The sequence below is a fragment of the Pygocentrus nattereri genome, chromosome 6, assembly GCF_015220715.1.
Source record: "Pygocentrus nattereri isolate fPygNat1 chromosome 6, fPygNat1.pri, whole genome shotgun sequence".
In the NCBI taxonomy this organism is placed as follows: Eukaryota; Metazoa; Chordata; class Actinopteri; order Characiformes; family Serrasalmidae; genus Pygocentrus; species Pygocentrus nattereri.
In genome coordinates this window covers 28,283,905-28,302,504 of record NC_051216.1, presented here as the reverse complement: position 1 = coordinate 28,302,504, position 18,600 = coordinate 28,283,905, and the positions used below count along the sequence as shown (strand labels likewise).

The following is an 18,600-nucleotide window of genomic DNA, read 5'->3' as shown; positions in this document are numbered from 1 at the left end:
GAATTTTGCATTGTGTTTACATGTCTGTTCAATGGATATGACTTATACATTTACATATTTAGATAAAAAACTTTGTTTTTTCAAACAAACTCCAAACTCTAGGCCCTAAAGGTGACCCTGGAAAAGGTGTGAGTTCACCAGGACCTCAGGGTCCGCCAGGACCCCGTGGAGAAAGTGGAATACCAGGCCTTCAAGGTAACTTTTGTTTAGCTGTTAACAATATTATTCCTTGTTTCAAAGTTTTATATGGAAGTCACACTGGGGCATCTGTGATTATGTTAAGTTTCATTTTTTTGTTTATTCTTAAGGTGAAAGGGGTCCTCCTGGTGATCAAGGCTTGCCAGGATTCCCAGGTCTGAAAGGTGACCCTGGTCTTCCAGGAATTGGACTTCCCGGCCCACCAGGGCCAAAAGGTAAATCCAGCTTTAACACTAGGTAGGACTGGGCTTTGTATAAATTTTTATATAATTAAAAAAAATAATGTTTTAAATATGACCTAATAACCCCAATGGAAATGCCTGCATTATTTTTGTAAATGTTTTTCTCTCTTCCTCTGTTCAGGATACTCTGGTATACCAGGCGCCCCCGGACTCCCTGGAGAGCCTGGTCGCCCAGGCCAGGATGGCATTCCTGGCATTCCTGGAACAGCAGGACAAAAAGTATGATCGTTTGATTTTGCATGGGTGTGCAGCTGTTTTTGATCAACCTCCTCTGAAGTCCATTTTTTATTGATTGGAGTTCTGTCTTAAATAACTACAAGGGTGAACCTGCTATTGGCCTTCGAGGACCCAAGGGCTCTATTGGACAACCAGGAGTGCCAGGGTTTCCAGGTGAAAAGGGTAATGTAGGAATGCCAGGAGTCCCTGGAACAGAAGGACACACTGGACCACCTGGTGCTCAAGGTGTAAAAGGTGAGTTAATAGCTTGCTGGCATCATTTGAGAAATTCTGCACATCGTGAGTTGTCTAGAAGCCTAATGTTAGCAAACCTTTTCTTACAGTTAACATAGTATATTGTTTGGAAGCCAAAAATCAGTCAAATTGATTTTTTCATAGACCAGTATATATTCAGCTGACCTTTACATCTGACCTCCAGGTGAACGAGGACCTCCTGGAGCTCATGGTTTGGCAGGACCACCTGGACCCCCAGGTCCTGGTGAGCCTGGACTACCTGGACCAATGGGACCCACTGGAAAACCTGGTCCCTTTGGTGAGTTCCTTCTTGATACTCCTTGATTCTTAGATGTGTGAACCTGGCAATTCACAAACTTCTTATGTACACTCAGACACTCAATAGATCTCTTGATATTGTAGGTCAAATTGGTGAAAAGGGAGAGAAAGGTCTCCCAGGTCTCCCTGGTCCAGCAATGCCTGGTCCTAAAGGTGAAAAAGGCACTCCTGGTTTACCTGGATTCCCAGGACCTAAGGGGTTGCCAGGGGAGACTGGACATCCTGGACAAGATGGTATGCCTGGTGAGAGAGGTGAGTGCTGTTTGATGGCTTATACTTTCCTTCAGCTCTTTGGAAAGCTTATGTTTTACTCTAAGAAGTCAGAAACTAAAGTTGCTTTCTGCTTGTGTGAATTTATTTATAGGTCCTAAAGGAGAGATGGGAATAATGGGAGCGCCTGGCTCACCTGGATTCCAAGGTGGCCCAGGAGTCCCTGGTTCAGTTGGACCAAGAGGTAAAGCATCTAATACTGGCTCTTTTCTGTGTTTGTATACCACTTGTGTTGTATACTACTTTTTCTGTGTTGTATAGGGACACTGGTGCCTTACTAGGAATTTAGCATACTCAGATAGGAATTAAGCATACTCTTTTTATGCTGCATCAGACAAAATACCTGTATATGATATTTTACTGTTTATTATAAAAATGTGTATGGCCTTTCTTTAATCTGACCTGGGCAGGTGACCCTGGTTTCACTGGGCCTAGGGGAGAATTTGGTGAACCAGGTCCCAAAGGGGAAAGAGGAGAACAAGGAGAACGTGGGCCACCTGGGAATATGACTGAAGTGGACATGGAGAATATGAAAGGAGAAAAAGGAGATACTGGAGACAGAGGTTTGAGATTTGGATCCTGAAAGTGAATGCCCAGCGTTATGGACAAAATAGCTAAACACACATTTGTCAACTAACTGATTGTCTGAAATTCTCTTGCAGGTGATCCTGGTCCCACAGGAGACAGAGGCTACCCAGGAGCGGATGGAGATCCTGGAATGCCTGGAAAAGATGGAATGCCTGGTACACCAGGACAACCAGGTAATGTTTCTGTCAGTGAAGTACTATAAGCACACTGATTGCATGCTAAATCCTCTGATGCACTGGCTGCTCACCACAGGTAGCACGGAAACTCATGCTGTTGTTTTATGTTTTAATCTTTACCTTAGGTGAGAAAGGTGACCCTGGCGATATTGGGCAATCTGGACCACCTGGTCAGCCTGGAATAAAAGGCAGCATAGGAGAAATGGGAATTCCAGGTATAATGGATAACCCCTCACTGTTGTTATACTTAAAAGTAGTAGTTTAGTGAAAAATCTAATTCATGCAATTGTACCCTTACACCAAGTGTATCATTCTGGTCAAAATATAGGCAAAATCCAGGCTTCAGAAGGCTACTACTAGTTTTAATAGCTGTGTGTCAAACCCAGACATGTTTGCAGAACTTTGGGTTGTACTGAGACTAATTACTATCTAAACATTAACATCAATGCATAAAGTAATTACATTGAGATTGTTAATAGATATTCCTTTCACTTTTATCTCAGTTAGTGACATGTTGATGTATGGTTTTGCAGGGGTAGGTGGGCCAAAGGGTTCCAAAGGTACAAGTGGGACACCTGGCCATCATGGGTTTAAGGGAACTGAAGGACCAAAAGGTGACAAGGGAGTTGCAGGTCTGCCAGGAATAGGAATCCCTGGCCTTCCTGGCGAGAAGGTGCAGTATTTGTTTATATACACAAAATGTATGTGCTAATTAACATCAAATGCATTGAAAAGTAACAGCTGTGGTACCTTTGCTAAAACATTTCTGTCCCTTTCCATACACACAGGGTGAAATAGGCCAACCCGGTTTCCCTGGGGAGTCGGGACAAAAGGGGGTAAAAGGTGCAATGGGAATCCCAGGAAGTCCAGGAAGTCCTGGACCGAAAGGAGATATAGGGCCCATTGGTTATCCAGGCAAGTTCTGTTTTTCTTTACTGCCTTATGAGCAAGGTTAACGTTGCTTACAAAATGTTAATTACTACATATTTTCTGAACAGGTAGCCCTGGTGTACCAGGAGAGAAAGGTGTTGTGGGGCTACCTGGGTCACCAGGAGAGTCTGGTTTTCCGGGACGGCCAGGTTGGTAAAAACACAATCTACCACATGCTCTCACTTCACTTCACTCTCTTCACTGTGTACCAGTATTACTTTATCCTGTAATCCTGTAAAGTCCTCCTAAAAGCAACAAAACAACTTGAAATTATGCAATTTTCAACTACTACTTTCTGTGTACTATGTCCACTTTTTACAGGCTATGTGTAATGTTTTGTTTGTATCCAGGTGAGCCTGGTCTACAGGGTCCACCAGGGCCACACGGAGAGAAAGGAGATCCAGGAATAGATGGCATTCCTGGATCCTCCGGAGAGAGAGGTGATCCAGGTTAGTGATTCAGCACTGCATTTCCAAATATACCCCCACCCTATCTGAAAATATGAATGAGACCAGCTTTTCCGCATGATAGAAAGGGAAATAACAGTGTAAAGATTATGGGCTCTCACATGAAAATATTCCATCCATCCATTTTCCAAGCCGCTTCTCCCTCAGGGTCGCGGGGACATGAAAATATTGAAATATAAAATATAAAATATAATAGCTAACCTAATAGATAAGCTAACCTAAACTAACAAATATTGCAAAGATAGCAATGTAATTTTAGGAATTCTTGTATTTATAGTTGCTAGGACAGTCTTCAGCCAGTTATTGAATTTGAAGAAGTCTGAGCCTTCATTGTACTATGAAAGAGAAAATTAAAGAGAAAATTGTTGTGTTGACCGATCTTGAACTTTCTTTTTCAGGTGTACCTGGTAGAGGCTTTCCTGGAACGCCTGGACAGTTGGGAATTAAAGGTCAGAGTTAGAGACCTCTAACATGATAGTCCAACTAAAACAGACATAATAAATTCCAAACAGAATGCATTAAATCTTATTTGTAAGCATTATACTGGAAAGGCTTATGTCCTTTTAAGACAAGGATTGACAGCACAGTGTAGTGTTCCAGTCTTTTCATTAAGACACACTAGAAAGTGTAACAGCACTACAAATTGCTATTAAAAAAATAGCACATGATATTTAGTGTTTTAGCTTCTGATGATTTTTCTTTTGTAAATATAAATCAACACAACTTTGCTGCCTGCAGCACATTCTAAAAATTGGGACAGGAGCATGTTTGTCACTTTTCATTTGAACAACACTTCATAATCCATTGAGAGCTAAGGACACCAAGTGATCCAGTTTTGAATGTTGTCAACATGCTGACATAGACATTGATGTCCCTGAAAATAGTCATCTAAAAGGTAGCATCTTCTAACATTAATGGTGCTAGTTACCCACTAATATGAGAGGCCGTTTAGGCCAAAATCCTAACTAACTTCTCACACTCACTATCAAACCCTCTCATACTCCCCATCAAACCTCACACACTCACCATCAAACCCTCCCACACTCAGCATCAAACCCTCTCACACTCGCCATCTGACCTCTCAGACTCACTGTCAAACCCTCTCAAACTGACTATCAAACTCTCTCACACTATCAACCTCTCTCACACTCACTATCAACCTCTCTCACACTCACTATCAAATGTTCTCACACTTGCCATCAACCCCTCTCATACTCACCATCAAAGTCTCACACTCACTGTCAAACCCTCTCACACTGACTATCAAACTCTCTCACACTCACTATCAAACTCCCTCACATTCACCATCAAACCCTCTCACACTCACCATCAAACTCTCTCACACTCACAATCAAACTCTCCTACACTCAGCATCAAACCCTCACACTCACTATCAAACCCTCTCATATTCACTATCAAACACTCTCACACTTGCCATCAGCCTCTCTCATACTCGCCATCAAACTCTCACATTCACCATTAAACTCTCACACTCACCATCAAACTCTCTCACACACACTATCAAACTCTACGACACTCAGCATCAAACCCTCTCACACTTGCCATCAGGTGTCTCACACTCACTGCCAAACCCTCTCATACTCAAAATCAGACTCTCTCACACTCACTATCAAACTCTCACACTTGCCATCAAACTGCTCACACTCACTATCAAACTCTCTCACACTCACCATTAAACCTCTCAAACTCACCTTCAAACATTCTCACACTCACCATCAAACCCTCTCACACTCACTATTGAACTCTCTCACACTCACCATCAAACTCTTTCACACTCACCATCAAACTCTCACACTCACTATCAAAACCTCTCACACTTGCCATTAAACTGCTCACACTCACTATCAAACTCTCTCACACTCATTATCAAACCGTCTCACACTCACTATCAAACTCTCTCACACTCACCATCAAACCCTCTCACTCTTGCCATTAAACTGCTCACACTCACCATCAAACTCTCACACTCACTATCAAACTCTCCTACACTCAGTATCAAACCCTTTTACACTCACCATCAAACCTCCCACACTCACCATCTAACCCTCTTACACCCACCATCAAACTCTCTCATACTCACCATCAACCACTCTCACACTCACTATCAAACTCTCCCGCACTGAGCATCAAACACTCTCACACTCGCCATCAGGTGTCTCACACTCACTGTCAATCCCTCTCATACTTAAAATCAGACTCTCTCACACTCACTATCAAACTCTTAGGTTTGCCATCAAACTCACACTCGCCATCAAACCTCTCACACTCACCGTCAAACCCTCTCACACTCACCATCAAACTCTTTCACATTCACCATCAAACCCTCTCACACTTGCCATTAAACCACTCACTCACCATAAAACTCTCACACTCACTATCAAACCCTCTCACACTCACCATCAAACCCTCTCACACCCAGCATCAAACTCTCTCACACTCACTATCAAACCCTCTCACACTCACCATCAAACCCTCTCACACTTGACATTAAACCGCTCACACTCACCATAAAACTCTCAAACTCACTATCAAACTCTCACACTCACTATCAAACCCTCTAACATTCACCATCAAACCCTCTAACATTCACCATCAAACCCTGTCATACCCAGCATCAAACTCTCTCACACTCACTATCAAACCCTCTCACACTCAGAATCAAACTTTTTCACACTCACTATCAAACTCTCTCATACTCACTATCAAACGCTCTCACACTTGCCATCAACCCCTCTCGTACCATCAAACTCACAACATCTTTTACATTCACCCTCAACCTCTCTCACCCTCAACATCAAACTGTATTACATTCACTATTAAACTCTCCCACACTCAGCATCAAACTCTCTCCCACTTGCCACCAAACCTCTCACACTTACTGTCAAACCCTCTCACACTTACTGTCAAACTCTCACACTCACTATTAATTTTTTTCACACAGACTATCAAACTCTCACATTCACAATCAGACTCTTTCACACACTCCATCAAACTCTCACTCTCACTATCAAACTCACATTCACTATCAAACTCTTTCACATACACTATCAAACTCTCACACTCACTATCAAACCCTCTCACACTCACTATCAAACTCTAAGGCGTTGATAGTGAGTGTGAGAGAGCTTGATAGAGTGTATTAGAGAACTTGATGGTCACGTTTTCTGATTGGCCTAAAGAGTTATCATTTAAATTAGCAGTTTCTGATGGCTCATAGTCAAATATGCCCATTCCCCATGTGCAGTAGTTCACTCTCAAAAACAGATGACTCAGAATCAGAATACTTATTGATCCCAGAGGGAAATTGCAGTTATTACAGTTGCAACCATTTATGTAAAAGAATAAACACTTCAAGAATTTAAAACAAAATAGAGAAATTTGACAATATACACTGGGATGCACAGATATATACACAGATGGTTCTGCGAAGGTCCTGCGAAGACAGTGGTTCTATATAGAACTGGAAATACAAGAAGGACCATTATGATTAAAGAGTTCTTTGTATTGTGAAATAGTTCTTCAAATTGATAGACAATGTGCTGTAGATGGCATGACTGAAGTCGTCTTGGTGCTATAGCCGTCCATGCATTCCCGTCTTTTATTCTGTTATTGTCTCAGAAACTTTCAGCACTGGTTTGTGTTGTCATTCACCTCAGGCTTAGTGCTGATGCGTAAAATATTTCTATTTTGGTCTTACTGGATCTTAGTGCAGCTTTTTATACCATTGATCACAAGATTTCAATCCTTTTGAATCATGAGAAGGCCTCTCAGGCACAGTTTTAGGATGGTTTAAGTCAAATTGAATAGACAGTTCTTGCTTTCATTTTTCTTGTGGACTCCCACATGATATTAATTTTCATAGCTATGCTGCTGTTTTGTAGTTATACATTGCAATTACTTATGAAAATTCTCTCTCATACTCACCATCAAACTCTCTCACACTCACCATCAAACTCTCTTACACTCACTATCAAACCCTCTCACACACTCAACATCAAACCCTCTCACGCTCGCCATCAGGTATCATGCTGCTTTCATTTTTCTTGTGGACTCCCACATGATATTAATTTTCATAGCTATGTTGCTGTTTCACAGTTATACATTTCAGTTACTTATGAAAATTAAGATTCTGTTGACAGGCTTAAAAGTTGTGTGTCAGATTTTTCTCAGTGGATGTCAGTTTTTTTTACAACAAATCAATAAAAACTGGTACTAAAATTCAAAGACAACTTAAAAGGAAGGTTGTTTAGCTTTATATACCAAACCTGCAGAACAAAACCTGTAATCTGAGGTGTGTTTTATCTTGCACATAAACACAGTCATTAAAGTAGCTTTTATCATCTGAAAAATATTGCTAGTTCAGTCTTACCTATCTCAGAGCAACGCATAGAAACTGGTTTGCGTGTTTGTAACAAGCAAAGGGATTACTGCAATACGTAAAATACAGAAAATGGAGTGGCCTCTTTCAGTTATTATATTTCTAAATTGTGGAACACACTTCCACCTTGTATTTGACAAAGTCAGGACATACCATTATAGATATTATTATTAGTATTATTAGTATTATTAATAAAAAAGACATCTCTTTATTGTAACATTTAATGAAACTTCTGTCTCTTAAGTATTTATCTTATTCATTTGATCTGTCAAGATATTATTATTATTATTATTATTATTAGTAGTAGTAGTAGTAGTAGTATTGTTGTTGTTATTGTTGTTGTTGTTACTATAGATAATTGATAAGACTGCAGTTGCAGTTGTGAATTGTTTTGTGAACTGAATTACTACCATTCATAAACATAGATTAGGTATGAGTTTAGATTAAAAAACATATTGTAAAAAAAAGTGATTTACTGCCAGCTACAATATTTTCATTAACTGCATACACGATGATGGAGTGATAATATTGCTTTTTCAGAAACGAAGTGTACAATTTTAAAACCTTTGTTTTAAAAAGTTGGGATACTTTAAACATTGGCATCATAACATAGGTGTTGTATACCTTTCGGACAGACCATATATGGTAAGTGACATTTGTTCTGTTTCAACAAATGACAGTCCAAATGGTCATCAACTGTGCTGTGTAAAGTATTTATTCATTTATGCCACTGCTATGACTAAATGTATGTAACTTCTAAAGTAGAAAAAATGCAGAATTTAATATAAATAATTTATTTTCAGGACAGAAAATACAACTGCAGATTCAGTTGGGCCTTATAATCAGTCTCTCTTAGAGGAACTGCAGTAAGTAATGAAAGCAAACTAAGTCAAATTAGCCACTTTTCCACCCTCAGGTGATAGAGGCAACCCAGGTCTCCCTGGCACTCCTGGAATCCCAGGTATCCCTGGTACCAAAGGAGAGAAGGGCTTGCCAGGCTTAGAGGGAATTCAGGGTCAACCTGGAGAAAGAGGACTACCAGGACCATCCATGCAGGGACCTAAAGGTGATAGAGGAGCTCCAGGAGAGCCAGGAGAACCAGGTAAATCTCCTATGTCTTATTATTGTTTATAGACACAACGTAATCGAATTTGACTTTGAAGGTGTTTCAGGTTGTCATAATAGTCTTATATAGTCTCATGACAGTTACGTTTCTTTTGCTTGCAAAGTATCATTCGATCTAAAAATAGTGTACTGTATAGTGCATACTTTTCTTTCCATTAGGGCACAACCGATATATTGGTTGGCAACATAATCGGTCAATATTATAATCTCATATTTATTGACTTGCTTTACATGTTAGTTAACAAAACATGTTAGTTAACAGAAACCGATGACTGATATAACTTCTAGGAATCAACCATTCCCTCTGTGCTACAATATTTCATGTTTAAGACTTTTTAAGTTTTTGCTGGTTATTTGAGTTTAAGAAATATGACAAATGAGAAATAAGAATCGGTAACCATTTTACTGTTCACACACAAAAAGCATCAGTCAAACAGTCATTTAAGCACTGTTTAACCAAAACTATATATTTTTGATAGATTTTTTTACCAGATATTAATTTATATCAGCTTTTTATTATCAGAATCTTTAAGTCTTTAAATGAGTATTTGTGTTGGTGACAACATTTTCATAATTATTGGGTCCTATTTTCTATCATGTTTGCAGGACAGATTGGTGCTCCAGGTCCAACAGGTGTTCCAGGAAGTCCTGGAGTGAAAGGAGAGAGGGGAAACCAGGGTTTCACGGGCCCTCAGGGTACTCAAGGTTTGAAAGGCGATAAAGGTTTCACTGGACTTCCAGTAAGTCATTTATTTATTTATTTATTTATTTATGGAATGTGACAAGACAACACATTTCATGATTGTACATGTGCTATTCAGGGTGAGCCTGGTTTACCAGGTTATAATGGACCAAAGGGTGAGATGGGAATTCAAGGTGTTCCTGGCTTCCCGGGTAAGAGTCGTACTGAACTTTGGGGATTTAACAATTTTGTAGTCTATATCCTTTCAGACCTGTTGCACAAAGCAGTGCTTTAATAGAAAACAGCAAATATTAGATATTGTTATATTGTTCTGTTGGCCTTTTTGTACTTTACTCTTTTGTACTTAAATCATCTTCAGGAATTAAAGGAGAACTTGGGCATGTAGGTGTCAAGGGTGAGGCTGGTGACAGAGGATTCCCTGGAGTTAAAGGTTTGTATAAGTTTTATTCATCTGTTGATAATTTTGTTGACACTGTTGGGTTAGAACTGCACAAAATGCACATGGTTTAATGGAGGATGTGAACTTGGTCTGCATAGTAAATAATTAATTTTATTAATGCTGTTACTCTCAAATATTCTAGGTAATGAAGGCCCACCTGGAACTCCTGGGACAAATACTTTCATAAAAGGAGATATTGGCTTCCCAGGACCACAGGGTCCAGCAGGTCTGCCTGGGGCTCAGGGATACCCTGGAGCTAAAGGACAGCAAGGTTGGTTTTCTAAATGCATTTTCCAATAAACATGGTAAGCAGTGAACAGTATATTAAAGGACCATAACATAAACATTCATGAAATTTAATTGCTAATATTACTTGTTCTGTCTGTCTGGTTTGCTCTTATACTTTCTTTAACAACCCTTACACATTTGTCTGTCCAGGATTGATGGGTATACAGGGTATTAAAGGAGAGGATGGGGAACCTGGGTACAATGGGCTTCCTGGAGCTAAAGGAGAGCCTGGGCCTGTCGGACCTGCTGGTATGTGTGCTTGCGTGCCAGTTTAGGTTCTGTCATTGTGGGAAAATCTCTTTAATACACCTTGTCACACCCTCACATTATCTTTGGATTTAATCTTGCTTTGTTTAGGACCCAGAGGATATCCAGGCCCCCCAGGTCCTGATGGTATCCCAGGTCAGGTAGGCCCTCCTGGCCCTTCCTCTATGGACCATGGCTTCCTTGTAACTCGCCACAGTCAGTCTGTAGATGTGCCACTGTGTCCTCAAGGCACCACTCTAATCTACGATGGATATTCTCTCCTCTATGTGCAAGGAAATGAGCGATCCCACGGCCAAGACCTGGGTCAGTATAACACATCCAACTAATTAGTAAAAGAAGTAGAATAGACATATTTTCAAACATATTTTCTGAGCAGACCAGAATCAAATTGCTTGACTGACCGAGAGGATTTTCATTTGTCTTGGTGAAAGTGCTGCTTTCAAAAGTGGACAATACAATCAGTACTAAACAGATGCTGTTTTATTTCATAGGTACGGCTGGTAGCTGTCTACGAAAGTTCAGCCCCATGCCTTTCCTTTTCTGCAACATCAATAATGTGTGTAACTTTGCTTCTCGTAACGACTACTCCTACTGGCTCACCTCTCCTGAGCCCATGCCAATGAGCATGGCACCTGTCACTGGCGACAGCATCAAACCTTTTATCAGCAGGTCAGTGAGCTTGTGTATCTGAGTCTTAGGGTGCTGTACTGTTTGCCTAGGTGTTTCTAAATAGGTGGACTAGACCAGTGGTCACAACCCTGAGATCTTAAAAAGAAAACCATTAACTGGACCAGATGTAATGGATTAGGGATAAATTCTTGAGTCAAATGTTGAGCTGCTAATGTCAGGTTAAAGGGGAGGGGTCAGAACTCCTGCTATGAAAACAATTCACATCAAAAATCAGTAGAGTTTGTCAATCCAATCAGAGTCTTTCAAATTTCTGATAGTTGTGACCATCTTACTGTAAAGTATATATATCTCCAAGGGGTCTAATTCTGATACTAGGGATGTCTGGATTACGCTATCAGGGTTGCTCTGTTGATTTGTATGTGTACATTCATCTGTTCATCTTTGTGATCTTCTATAGATGTGCAGTGTGTGAGGCTCCTGCCATGGTCATTGCTGTGCACAGTCAGACTGTTGCAATCCCACCCTGCCCTCATGGTTGGATCTCTCTCTGGATTGGATATTCCTTTGTCATGGTGAGAGAAAATAAAAAATGCAGTGTAGAATATACATTATAATATACAGGCCATATTCAAGTGCTGTTAAGCTGTGATTCAGTGGTATTTAGTCTCTCTCTCTCTCTTTCTCTTTCTCTCAGCACACCAGTGCGGGTGCTGAGGGTTCTGGTCAGGCTCTGGCCTCCCCCGGCTCCTGTCTGGAGGAGTTCCGCTCTGCTCCCTTCATTGAATGTCACGGCCGTGGCACCTGCAACTACTATGCCAACTCCTACAGCTTCTGGCTGGCAACCATCGAGGATGAAGAGATGTTTAGGTACGCTTACACATTCTGTTATTTGGCCACTCTCTGTGATGTCATCTATGGATGCTGTAGAGCAAGCTTTTCCAAGTGCAGCCCAGGAATACACCTACACTACTCATTTTAATGGTTCCCTACTTTATTACAACTAACCTCATATTTGAAGGGCTTGATAAGTAGATGAATTCTGTCAGATTTCCTACAGTATTGACAACTGCATAGTACAGGAATTCTCAAGACAGAATATATAAAACACTGTAGAACAAAGACATTAATTAGTCCAGGTAACACTTTACAAAACAGTGGTGCTCATAAGGCTACATGACACCTGCATCAACCTTTCATGACAATAAACATTTAGGCTTATTCCAAGAGGTGTCAGCTGTCATACATTCATTTTTGTTGGCATTACATTGACATAACACCTATGTAAAGTGACATAAGCTTTTGTAGATATTACGCTGTAACAATTTCTTGGGTGAAATGACACATACAACCTCAATTCTAGTGAAGTTGGGACATTGTGTAAAACATAAATAAAAACAGAATACGATGATTTGCAAATCATTTTCTACCTATATTCAATTGAATACACCACAAAGACAAGATATTTAATGTTCAAATGGATAAACTTTATTGTTTTTTGCAAATATTTACTCTTTTTGAGTTTGATGGCTGCAACACGTTCCAAAGAAGTTGGGACAGGGGCATGTTTACCACTGTGTTACATCACCTTTCCTTTTAACAACACTCAATAAGCGTTTGAGAACTGAGGACACCAATTGTTGAAGCTTTGTAGGTGGGATTCTCTCCCATTCTTGCTTGATGTACAACTTCAGTTGCTTAACAGTCCGGGGTCTCCGTTGTCGTATTTTGTGCTTCATAATGCGCCACACGTTTTCAATGGGAGACAGGTCTGGACTGCAGGCAGGCCAGTCTAGTACCCGCACTCTTTTACTATGAAGCCATGCTGTTGTAACACGTGCAGAATGTGGCTTGGCATTGTCTTGCTGAAATAAGCAGTGACGTCCCTGAAAAAGACGTTGCTTGGATGGCAGCATATGTTGCTCCAAAACCTTTATGTACCTTTCAGCATTAATGGTGCCTTCACAGATGTGCAAGTTACCCATGCCATGGGCACTAACACACCCCCACACCATCAGAGATGCTTGCTTTTGAACTTTGCGCTGATAACGATCCAGACAGTCCTTTTCATCTTTGGCCCGGAGGACACGGCGTCCATGATTTCCAAAAACAATTTGGAACGTGGACTCGTCAGACCACAGGACACTTTTCCACTTTGCGTCAGTCCATCTCAGATGAGCTCGGGCCCAGAGAAGCTGGTGGCGTTTCTGGGTGTTGTTGATATATGGCTTTTGCTTTGCGTGGCAGAGTTTTAACTTGCACTTGTAGATGGAGCGACGAACTGTGTTCACTGACAGTGGTTTTCTGAAGTGTTCCTGAGCCCATGTGGTAATATCCATTACAGAATGATGTCGGTTTTTAATGCAGTGCCGCCTGAGGGATCAAAGGTCACGGGCATTCAAAGTTGGTTTTTTGCCTTGCCGCTTACTTGCAGAGATTTCTCCAGATTCTCTGAATCTTTTGATGATATTATGGACTGTAGATGATGAAATGCCTAAATTCCTTGCAGTTGCACATTGAGAAACGTTCTTAAACTGTTGGACTATTTGCTCACGCAGTTGTTTACAAAGTGGTGAACCTCACCCCATCCTTGCTTGTGAACGACTGAGCCTTTCAGGGATGCTCCCTTTATACCCAATCATGACACTCACCTGTTTCCAGTTAACCTGTTCACCTGTGGAATGTTCCAAACAGGTGTTTTTTGAACATTCCTCGACTTTCCCAGTCTTTTGTTGCTCCTGTCCCAACTTCTTTGGAACGTGTTACAGGCATCAAATTCAAAATAAGTGAATATTTGTAAAAAACCATAAAGTTTATCCATTTGAACATTAAATATCTTGTCTTTGTAGTGTATTCAATTGAATCTAGGTTGAAAAGAATTTGCAAATCATTGTATTCTGTTTTTATTTATGTTTTACACAACGTCCCAACTTCATTGGAATTGGGGTTGTATATTAATGACAACATTATTAATTTTTTGGTCAACATCACTGTATTTTTCCTGAAGGCAATTTTAATCAAATGTGTCCTGAAGTTCACCTGGTAGGCTGCTGACCACCTCTCTTTAAAGGACAGCTAAGTATAGTAAGTTTGCACAATTTGTACCAGAGTTGGTAGATGGAGATGGAGTTTGAAGGGAAAGGGCTGATGATTTAACAGCTCTCCTGATGCAGACTCATGTCGTCCTTAAAAGCATCTCCTGGTTGTTTTAAGTTTTTAGTGCTATATGTACCAATGTAGTACTGTACAGTATTGAAGTATTAGAATAATGGACATGATAATAAAATGTTAAAGTATTAAAATATTTAAATTATTTTAAAACTTAGTAGTGGGATATGCTTCAGAAATATTAATAGCTAAACAGGTCTTTAGTGCCTAGTAGCAGTAGACTGCTCCATCAGTTATTTTGTACTTCAAACTGTTGATGATCTGAAACCATGACTTTGAACAGAGTCAGGCATTCTGGTACATATGAAGGTGCTACTCCATTAAATTCTTCACGTACAGTGAAAATAATCTTCAAATAAATCAATTAATTAAAAAAATTAATTCTGCAGCCTATCCCTTAGAATCAGGTGCCACTATAGTGTTGATATTACTAATTTCCTCAGAATAGTGTACCACTGGTCAGTGGTGGTACTAAGGTGGTCTTTTTCCATTGATGAATGAAGCAGAGAGGGGCTGAGAAATTGTGCAGCATCACATAGGCAACAGTGAGTAATTTTAAACCTAAAAAGTGCACTTATATAATAGGTGTAACTGATAAAATGTATTTCATCTAGTGTTTCCATTATTTGATACACACCTTGTAGGTGTTAAATAATTCAGAAAAGTAGCATTTTATGACAATGTTTTATAATAAAAAATACCTGCTCTAGAGTTACCTTTTTTTTGTTTGTTTTTTGCATTACGCAGAGCACAGAGACTACTTTTATGCAGAATACACTTATAATGTTATTGGCCACATTGAACCCATATGTAAAGGGAAATCTGTAGAAAATCTTTAGGATCTGGATCTTCTGCTGTGTACTTGTAACTGAACTTCAAAATAAGAACAAAATCTCTTTTCAGTCACTAGAGGGAAGCACGACTCTTTCACATGCCAAGGTTACAGCTGTAGGGGATGGACAAAATAACTTTAACATTTCCAAACCTAGCATCTTTAATCCTTGGATATATCTCATGAGCCCTGACCTGTGAACTATGTGTGGTGGGGGTGGTATTGGGCCATTCTTTAAGAAAAGTGTCCAGTCTTTGAAAGAGGGAGGTTTGTTCAGGGGTGTGTAAAAGAACATTAACATCTTGACATATGAGAACATCATGAGTGAACACTTTCATTATAGGCTGCAGCTCATCCTTTTAAATGACCTCATATACACTGACCATTACACAACCATGTAGCACAGTCGTCTGACTTAATGGGTCCCATGGCATAGCAGCATGTACTATATGGATCTACCACCATGTTTAATAGTTGGCTGGTGTGTTTTGATGACCTCCACTGTTTTTGTAGATGTATGTACATGAGGTTCTTTGTGCACTGGCCTTGAATACAAGTGGTCGTTGAATGGCAACTTTGCTTTAAGTTCCAGTGTTGTGAAGCTCAAAATGTCCAGGCTGTTGACTGTCCAGCATCTGTCCCTCACTGGCAATGAGCAGCATTGTGCACCTCGGGTTAAAATGTCTTGTCAATTTTCTAAGCAAGAGAATGTGTTAACTTATTTGACAAAGAGTTTGTGTTCTAATGTGAAAGGTCATTTTAATGTGCCACGGCACACAAAACCAGATCTTACTGTAGCACATTTTGCTGCTTATTTACACCTTGCTAATCAATGTCTCAATCCAGGAAACCTGTCCCCACTACGCTAAAGGCCGGGAATCTGCGGACCCACATCAGTCGGTGTCAAGTGTGTATGAAGAGGACTTAGGCCAAATCACACTTCTTCTTCAGCATCTGGTTTTCATGTTCCAGTTTTACAGAAGTAAAAAAAACAGCATGGTGCTACTTTAGAGAGAGAGAAAAGGAGAGAGAGAAGAGGACCTAAAAAGTGTTCTTTCAGACTTTCAGTTCTTTCCTTCAGAAAAGCTAATGGAACCACACAGGTGGATGTCAGCCTTCTCTGGTCTGCGCTGATGAGACCCTTTCTGGTGGCTCTTTTCCATATAGAACACTACACTAACATCCTCACTATGTTTCTTTAACAAAAATGACACTTGTTTACAATTGCACTGAGTACATCTAAGTAAACAGGCTGTCATTTTGGAAAAAAAGAGTTTTGTGAATCAGGTGCTATTGAATACAAATATTATAGTTGTTTTATTGCTGTTTTTTTTGCCCATGCCACTTAACAGCACGAAATGTAAGTATCCTGTTTATCTTTTTTTTCAGGTTTTCATTATCATATACTAACTTCAGAGATTTGGATTTTTCTTTCTAATACTACACCATAAATTATGCTTGTCAGCATCCTCTTAATGTGGCCCAGATGCCAGGGTGTAGACTGAGCTCTGTTGTAAATATATAGCTTTGTTTAGTAATTAACACTCATCAGCATAATCTCTTCAGGTAAATGCATTTAATTTTGTCATAATTAGTTATTTATGGAAACTATAGAGACCAAGGGCGCTTTCCACACATGGCCGTTTTTACTGTTCTGTTAACCAGGTCATAATATAACTGACAGTTTGGTTAAGGCACATAATGTTGAGTTATATTATTTAGCACTATATGCTTTTTTAAGCCCACATCTGTGTGCAACTTCACAGCATTTTTTTTTCTGTGTCTGGGGTAGAGCAGTGGGACAAAACATGTTTACATCCACAAGCAGTTTTAGTGTGTGGTGAGTTTGCTCTATGTATGTGCTTTTTGCTATTGCTGTACTGCACAGTCATATCATAATGTCCCAATCAGATTTCAAACACTCTCACATACATGAACACTTCTGCATTCGCCTCTAACCTGAATTATGTAGATTTGCAAGCCCACTGCTCAGAGGCAACAGAGGCAGCCATGCTTGCTTAATTACCACTCAGCTCAATAACTACCAAATGACAAAAAGATTTTTTTCATATATCTGTTACACTGATAAGGCTCCTATAGATTCCAGCACAAGTTTTCAGCACATGTCGTCTGTCTGTGACCCAAACATGTTATTCAGATCATGCTACCCAGGATGCTGTGCTGTCTTCGGTGTCATTATAGTGCTGGTCTCTGTGTCTCAAGGTTTTTTTGCTGTCTTAAGTGCCTGGTAATTGAATGCTAGACCAAAGAATATGCACACGTACACTTACCGTTTTTTTTAAAAACACTGAATATACTTGATTTTGCAAGCTTTAAACTTTTCAAGATACTCTTGTATATAAAGTCCAAGTATTTTTTTTTCTAAAATATATTCAGCTAAAACAATGCCACTGTTTCAGCCAAAGTCAGAAAGTCAGGTGTATTTATGTATTCGGAAAGTGCTTTAAATAAAGTTGAATGCCCATTCACCTCTTCATCCTGGTTTATCCCACGCCAGCTGATTGTACTCTTTCATGTAATGTCACTGGCCTCGCTTGGACGCTGTTGTAGCTTAGCACTGCTGATGTTGCTTTCCCTGTGAATGTTCCCATGCAGTATTAAAAGCACTTGCTTAGCATTGAGATTCATGGAAGAATACAGAGATGGAATGGGATTTTTAAACACAGATTTAAGTTTTGACCCCCCCCCCCCTGCTTCAGATTTCTAGTTAGTTCACTACTTCATGTCTCTGCCTCCTCTGTACAAATCATACAATAAAACTGTTTGTATAAGTGTTCTGTGTATTATTTCCAGGTAATGTGTTTTCCTTCATGGTTGGTTTTGTTTCTGCTGTTTTCAAGTCTCTGAAATGTAGAGGCCATATCTTATATTTCCCTTCATCGTCTTCACCTCCATTTTCCCCCCTTTGCTTCCTTTACAATGCTGTGTGGGCTTGTGTACCAAAAACATTTTAAAATTATTTTTACACCACCATTTTCCAATCTCTCTTTATGCCTTACTGTTTATGTTTCTGTACTTTTGAGACTGATATAGTAATCTCTGTTCCAATTGACTGCCCCGTTTGTCATTCA

General features: G+C 39.9%; 1 protein-coding gene across 1 annotated transcript in view; it reads left to right on the top strand.

Moving 5' to 3' along the window:
• Positions 1–18,302, top strand: part of col4a1 (collagen, type IV, alpha 1) — a 61,237-nt gene extending 42,935 nt beyond the window's left edge. The window contains exons 27-52 of the mRNA XM_017704697.2: positions 103–195; positions 309–413; positions 562–659; positions 761–911; positions 1,096–1,209; positions 1,314–1,481; positions 1,594–1,683; positions 1,910–2,062; positions 2,162–2,260; positions 2,389–2,478; positions 2,797–2,936; positions 3,052–3,178; positions 3,262–3,342; positions 3,544–3,642; positions 4,059–4,109; positions 8,976–9,161; positions 9,791–9,924; positions 10,006–10,078; positions 10,246–10,317; positions 10,469–10,597; positions 10,765–10,863; positions 10,972–11,184; positions 11,373–11,550; positions 11,969–12,083; positions 12,206–12,378; positions 16,355–18,302. Of these exons, the coding sequence (XP_017560186.1) occupies positions 103–195; positions 309–413; positions 562–659; positions 761–911; positions 1,096–1,209; positions 1,314–1,481; positions 1,594–1,683; positions 1,910–2,062; positions 2,162–2,260; positions 2,389–2,478; positions 2,797–2,936; positions 3,052–3,178; positions 3,262–3,342; positions 3,544–3,642; positions 4,059–4,109; positions 8,976–9,161; positions 9,791–9,924; positions 10,006–10,078; positions 10,246–10,317; positions 10,469–10,597; positions 10,765–10,863; positions 10,972–11,184; positions 11,373–11,550; positions 11,969–12,083; positions 12,206–12,378; positions 16,355–16,436 (3,113 nt within the window). The 3' untranslated portion in view covers positions 16,437–18,302. The remainder of the gene's footprint in view (positions 1–102; positions 196–308; positions 414–561; positions 660–760; positions 912–1,095; positions 1,210–1,313; positions 1,482–1,593; positions 1,684–1,909; positions 2,063–2,161; positions 2,261–2,388; positions 2,479–2,796; positions 2,937–3,051; positions 3,179–3,261; positions 3,343–3,543; positions 3,643–4,058; positions 4,110–8,975; positions 9,162–9,790; positions 9,925–10,005; positions 10,079–10,245; positions 10,318–10,468; positions 10,598–10,764; positions 10,864–10,971; positions 11,185–11,372; positions 11,551–11,968; positions 12,084–12,205; positions 12,379–16,354) is intronic.
• The last annotated feature ends 298 nt before the right edge of the window (positions 18,303–18,600 follow it).